General features: G+C 46.4%; 1 protein-coding gene and 1 non-coding gene across 2 annotated transcripts; both read left to right on the plus strand.

Annotated features, from left to right (window-relative positions):
- The first annotated feature begins 570 nt into the window (after positions 1-570).
- On the plus strand, positions 571-6254 carry COX7C (cytochrome c oxidase subunit 7C). The gene is made up of 3 exons (XM_077288697.1): positions 571-726; positions 2727-2866; positions 6177-6254. Exons 1-2 carry the CDS (start codon positions 649-651, stop codon positions 2841-2843), a joined length of 195 nt encoding a protein of 64 aa, XP_077144812.1. The 5' UTR covers positions 571-648; the 3' UTR covers positions 2844-2866; positions 6177-6254.
- LOC143797474 (small nucleolar RNA Z39) lies at positions 4487-4550 on the plus strand. The gene has a single exon (XR_013220496.1). It is a non-coding gene; the product is annotated as a small nucleolar RNA Z39 (small nucleolar RNA).
- Positions 6255-6837: the final 583 nt, after the last annotated feature.

Below are 6837 nucleotides of genomic sequence, written 5' to 3' on the forward strand. Positions count from 1 at the left end.
GCATGTCAATTCTTTGTGCGGATTCCGCAGCGGTTTACACCTGCTCCATAATAGGAATCTGCACAAAAACTACGGTAAATCCACGGCAAAGCCTTGGTGCGGTTTACCTGCGAATTGTGCAAAAACAGTGCGGAAAAATCCGCACACCAATCTGCAATGTGTGCACTTAGCCTGATAGGGACCGCTGCAGCCAATCATTATGCTTTATGGTGGGTAGAAATTATTCTGTCATTTATGTACAGTGCAGTGCTATTCGGCGGTACGAGTACGGTCCACTTCTGACCCTTCCTCCTGTCTCCTCTGCTTTATGCCAGTATTATTATGTATGATAATCCCATGTCACGTTCTATGCTGGAAGCCCAGATAACCTTCCTCCCCTCCTGCCGACCTTCACTGCTGCACGCCCTCACAATGCACGCACTAACGGCGCTGCGGAGAGGAAAGGGGGCGCTGGGGTCACCGGGAGTTGTAGTTTTCTGCTGTTCAGCTACTATAACAAGTAATAGGTTAGAGAGAAGTCAGAAACTACACATCCCAGCATGCACATCTACTGCAGCAGTGTAGCGCTTCCGGCTCCTCCCCCGGCTGTAGCGGAAGCTTACTAGAGCTGGAGGTTACGGCCGCTGTGCACTCTCCTTGTCTGCCATCATGTTGGGTCAGGCTGTGCGCAGGTTCACCACCTCTGCCATCCGCCGCAGCGGCCACTATGAGGAGGGCCCGGGCAAGGTACATGGAGGGAGCGAGTAATGGCGGGCGTTGTGTCCAGGTGTGCTGTGTGGTGGGGCAGACTGGTGCGGCCTGTCTTCTGTGAGGCCTCAGTGTGTGCGGGGCGGTGTGTCCTGTCATGGCGGTCTCCTCCAGGGCTGTGTGCGAGGAGCTGTGTGGGATGCGGCACGGTCTGATATCACGGACACAGAAGACTGTAATAAACTATTGAGGCTGATACATGTCTGCAGCCCGTGCTCCTGATATAAAGGGACGACATTACTCCTGATAACCTGTAGGGGTTTCTGCAGCTTCAAAAATAATAATTTGTAATAATGTAGTGCGACTTCACATGTTCAGAAAGTAAGAGGACGTTCCCATGGTCAGTCATCGGCAGCAGCACGTGTCCGTCACATCCAGACTGCTGCCGGCTACTGATCGCAGGTGGTTGCCATGTGTTCAATGAACTGTGCGAATCACCGCGTCCAATACATTGTACGGGTGACATTTATCTTGCAGAGGCTCCGGAGGAGATATTGGGCGGGGCAGAACTGTGGTGGGTTAGAGATGAGATTATATAGTGTTCTGTAGAGAATGGGCAACCAGTGTAATGACTGGCACAAGGTGGAGGCTGGACAGAACTACCACCCTGGCTGCCGCATTCAGGACAGATTGGAGCTAGGAGAGAGTTTAGGGAGACCGATCAGAAGAGTTTCAGTAGTCCAGACGAGAGTGATTAAGAGCAACAATAAGAGTTTTAGCAGTTTCAAAGGGGAGAAAAAGTCGAATTCTGGAGATGTTTTTAGGATGCAGGCGACATGAGTGACTGATCGGATATAGGGAATAAAGGAAAGTTTTGAGTCAAATATAACACCAAGGCAAGCGAGCGTGCTTCTATCATGGATGCATCAATTTTTCATTTTTATAGACGAGGGGAAAAAAAGTACTCTAGCTTTCCCGACTGTCCAGATATTTCTGGACGGTTGGCAACCCTGATCGGATGGTGTAGCCTGTTACTATGTAGAGTCAGGACTGGTAACAAGTGTACTCTTAAAGGGGTAGTCCACTACTTCTGTACTGATCCTTAGGACAGGTCATCGGTATCAGATCATAGGAGGTTGACTAATTCTGGTCACAAAGTGCATGGAGTGGAATACTGCAGCTCTGTTCACGGTCCTGTGGATGCTGGAAGATGGGTCAATGCTATAAATGTCCTAGGAAACCTGTATCAGGAGTTTTAGACTTGTGGAGCTTAAAAGGGACTATTCTGTGAAATCTGTGGCCAATCCTTTTTTAAAGGGAACCTGTCACCAGGTTTGGCCACTAAGAGTTACGGCCACTACCTTTCAGGGCTCATCTACAGTATGCTATAGTTAAGCCCCCGATCCGACCTGCAAAAGAAGAAAAGTAACTTTTATTACACTCGCCTGCAGTGCGGTCCAATGGGTGTCGCAGGTCTGGGTCTGGCGCCTCCCATCTTCTTGCGATGCCGTCCTCCTGCTTGCTTAACAGGCTCCCCGGCAACGCGCTCCTGTCAGGGCAGAGACCCCAATTCCAGTGATGTCACTTAATGGGCTGATTGCTGTAGCTTTGAGTTCCATCGAGTTCTCTGCTGAGTTCTGTATAACCCCGTTCACACAACTGGCAACTTTCCGTGTACACTGCATAGGCAGAAAGATGCTGATCAGTGGTGGGGTTGTACTTCATGGCAGTAGGTTTAATAGTCCTTTAGTGATAATATGCTGATAAGTGATTTTATCAAAACTCCAGGAAGTGACTTATCAGTGGAATCAGGGTCTCTGTCTCTGCACCATTCTGCTCTCAGATTAAGTGGCAAAACCTGATGAGTTACCCTTTCAAGGCTCCTCGTTTTCTGTTGTGATAACCTAAGCAAGGTAATACCAGCGACTCCTCACCACCCCACACATGTACTCTGTCATGCTCTGATGTATAGCGTTGTTTTGGTTTCATATATTTGCCCTTCTCTCATGCTGATTTTTTTTTCATTACTTTCTTTCCAGAACCTTCCCTTCTCTGTAGAAAACAAGTGGAGACTTCTAGCAATGATGACTGTTTTCTTCGGCAGCGGTTTCACTTTTCCTTTTATCATTGTCAGACATCAGCTGTTGAAAAAGTAACGGATGATGCAGAGAATGTAAAGGTACTGGTGTAGGACCCTGGCTCTCGTGTGGTTTAGTCTGTTGGATCCTGTGCAGCTCCAGTCCTGGCTGTCATAATCTAGATGGCCTTACCCATTGCTCCTCTTCGCCATTTTAGTGTAACTGCAGGATTTTATTGAACGAGGCAGGTCACTGTTAAATACTGGTGGGAACTGAAATTAAGTTGGAGGGATTTTCCCCAAATCTAAGATCTCCTATCCATGTTATGGCTGATGACTTGCTGATCGCTGGGGGTATAAGTTCTGGAGTCCCCAGTCATATGAAGGATAGATTTCTGCAGAGCGCCATCTTGAAAGGAGCAGAGATGCTTCCACTCGGCCACTGCTCTGTTCATTGTCAGTGGGTATGCCAGATATGGCTAATCAGAGACTCGTTCTTGGGATTGCTGGGGTCCCGTTCTTTATAGGAAAGCTATTGATCTGCAGATAATGGGTTAATCTGCAGGTTAATAGTGTTTTTAATCTGCCTGGCGGCTGTACTTAACCGAATGCTGCAAGGAGCAAAGTAACGTTGTTCCCCCCCACGATAGTGTTCTCATTTCAGTCATGGGGGCACCCCCAGCCTTGACGAACAATGGCTCTGCATTGGGGCCAGCTGTCAGTCAGTGCTGGTGGCGCCGTTACAGCCACCACTATGTATACTCGGAGCAATGACTTAACCTGCACCTTCCCCGTGACTGGTTCCTTTTAAACCCCAGTGATTACAAGTTATCTACTATCCCATCTCTGGGAGATAGGATATCTTTCTAGATTTGGAAGACCCAATTAAAGTGCCAATATCATGATGACAGGTACTTGTTACTAAAGCCCGTTACTCCAAGTCCCCCCCCCCCCCCATCAAATACCATTCATTGCTTGTAAAGTTTTACCCTCCAATCGTTTTCACATGGAATGAAGAAGTGATGAAACTGTTTCTGTGAACTACCACCTGTGCCTGCAGTCCTACTTACTGAGATCCTGGCCTAACTCTTAAATGCGACCACTTATTCCAAGGACAGAAATGCGGTATATAACTGGTCGGAATACCAAAATCCAAGCATTTGCTTCACCATGCCCTACAACCTAGAAATGCTCACTGTCCCTTTAGTTTGCATATGTTCCCATGAGGTCTTCATTTGGACATCTACAATGGAGTTAATTGCTCCGTCAGCCATGACTGATCTGTGACCACTGAATTGGGAGAGGGAGTACCGCCTCTTGCCTAACTGACTTTGTCTCTCTTTTTCACTGCTAGCCTGGCACAACATCATACTAGGGCAGCTAATTAAAAGATCCACTAATGCAGTTATGAAGACATACCTTCTCACCCGTTCCAGCTGCAACAGATCACGATTGTGGCTCGTGTAATGAGACGTTCAAATAAATTTGCACTAATTTGAATTATTTACTCTGTGTGAATTGCATCAGTAATTAGGATGTGGCTCTGCTCCCACCTATTAGGAGCTTCTGTGGCAGATTTCATGGCAAGAGGAGCACGGCATGTCAGTAGTAACATCGTGTGACTGATCCCTCAGTTTCAGACGTATATGGGCTTTGCACTACCGATACATGCAGATTCTAACACGAGGACTGGAGAAATGCAGGTTTCCAATAAATACATATGTGCATGTGATGATGACATGTAACTGTATGACAATTCATGATACTGTAAACGCTTTCTGATGCACATATCCTTTTCTTAGGCTGTGCTCACACTTTCATCTTGACATTTTTTGTCCTGTTAGTCTTGCGGAAGAGACAAACGAAATTTACAGAAATGATTAGTTGCATAACTGAAGCAGTGCAACCTTATGGATTATTATAGGGTCCATTTGGGTTCTGTTGTGTCTTTTCTTAAATGTGAAGAAAAGGTGCAGCATGCAGAACTGCATCTGCTCTAAAAACCAACAAATGATGATTAACCCCTTACTGACATCGGACGGGATAGTACGTCCGATGTCAGCTCCCCTGCTTTGATGCAGGGCACCGCGGTGAGCCCACATCAAAGCCGGGACATGTCAGCTGTTTTGTACAACTGACATGTGCCCGCAATAGCGGCGGGTGAAATCGCGATTCACCCGCCGCTATTAACTAGTTAAATGCCGTTGTCAAACGCAGACAGCGGCATTTAACTACCGTATCCGGCCGGGCGGCCGGAAATGACGGCATCGCCGACCCCCGTCACATGGTCGGAGGTCGGCGATGCTTCTCCATTGTAACCATAGAGGTCCTTGAGACATCTATGGTTACTGATCGCCGGTAGCTGTGAGCGCCACCCTGTGGTCGGCGCTCACAGCACACCTGATTTTCTACTACATAACAGCGAACAGCAGATCGCTGCTATGCAGCAGAGGCGATCGTGCTGTGCCTGCTTCTAGCCTCCCATGAAGGCTTTTGAAGCATGGCAAAAGTTAAAAAAAGTTTAAAAAAATGTGAAAAAAATAAAAAACGTTCAGAATCGCCCGATCTATCAATTAAAAAAAAAAAGCATTAACCTGATCGCTAAACGGCGTAACGAGAAAAAAAATCGAAACGCCAGTATTACGTTTTTTTGGTCGCCGCGACATTGCATTAAAATGCAATAACAGGCGATCAAAAGAACGTATCTGCACCGAATTGGAATCATTAAAAACGCCAGCTCGGCACGCAAAAAATGAGCCCTCAACCGACCCCAGATCATGAAAAATGGAGACGCTACGAGTATCGGAAAATGGCGCTTTTTTTTTTTTTTTTTTTTTTGGGGGGGGGGGGGGGAGTTTGGAAATTTTTTTTCACCACTTAGGTAAAAAATAACCTAGTCATGTTGGGTGTCTATGAACTCGTACTGACCTGGAGAATCATAATGGCAGGTCAGTTTTAGCATTTAGTGAACCTAGCAAAAAAGCCAAGCAAAACACAAGTGTGGGATTGCACTTTTTTGCAATTTCACCGCACTTGGAATTTTTTTCCCGTTTTCTAGTACACGACATGGTAAAACCAATGATGTTGTTCAAAAGTACAACTCCTCCCGCAAAAAATAAGCCCTCACATGGCCAAATTGACGGAAAAATAAAAAAGTTATGGCTGAGAAGGAGGGGAGTGAAAAACGAACACGGAAAAACGAAAAATCCCACGGTCATGAAGGGGTTAATGTTACACCTTGGCATGTGTGCAATGGATCCAGTTTTGGATGTATCTGCTTGTATTCAATTCAGATATGTCCTTCATCCTGTTTTTATGGAAGTGTGAACATGGCCTTAGAGATTTTGTTTGCAAAATACCTAGTTGTTTTTTTTTTTTCCTCATTCAAAATATATATTTTTTTATTTTTCAGGTGCAGTGGACCGTCTGAAGCAAGTCTAAATATTCCACCATGCTAGACATGGGTTGTAAATAAATTAATTACACAATTCTCCGCTTTGTTTCCTTTCTTAATGTATGTGATTGTAGGGAACTTGTCATGATAAAAATGCTGCATTAATATTCTGGCACTATTAAGGAGGCAGATGGAGATATAGGTTTATGGGAGAGGTGCATGTCATTCGAATTGCTGCTCGTTTTTGTCTTAAAGGGAACCTGTCACCCCCCCCCCCCCAGGTGTTTTTAACTAAAAGAGCCACCTTGTGCAGCAGTAATGCTTCATTCTGACAAGGTGGCTCTTTTAGTTCTGGGTGCTGTAATTGCCGAAATAGTCAGTTTTGTTATTTGTCCAAAATACCTTGTCTTCAGTCAAGGAGGCAGGCCTTTCCCCCCTGCAGACATTTCTACATCAGACGCCGCACATCCGTCAGTCATGTCTTCTTGGCGCCGCCTCCTCACCGCTGTTTTGAAATCTGCCGGCACCTGCGCTCTTTTCTTCTGCTTTGGGCAGGCGCAGTGAGCGCTGCCCGTCTTTCCTCATATGCAGTCTCGGTGACTGCGCCTGTGCGGCCGCCCTGCCTTTGAATCCCCGCCCCGCAGTGACTTATGATTTATTCACACTGCAGGGCCGTGAT

The sequence above is a fragment of the Ranitomeya variabilis genome, chromosome 1 (genome assembly GCF_051348905.1).
Source record: "Ranitomeya variabilis isolate aRanVar5 chromosome 1, aRanVar5.hap1, whole genome shotgun sequence".
In the NCBI taxonomy this organism is placed as follows: Eukaryota; Metazoa; Chordata; class Amphibia; order Anura; family Dendrobatidae; genus Ranitomeya; species Ranitomeya variabilis.

Bases quoted from the DNA above. Each gene is read 5' to 3' on its own strand.
- COX7C (XM_077288697.1), top strand. From the start codon at position 649: ATGTTGGGTCAGGCTGTGCGCAGGTTCACCACCTCTGCCATCCGCCGC. The intron at 727-2,726 runs GTACATGGAGGG...CTTTCTTTCCAG, and splicing joins ATGAGGAGGGCCCGGGCAAG to AACCTTCCCTTCTCTGTAGA.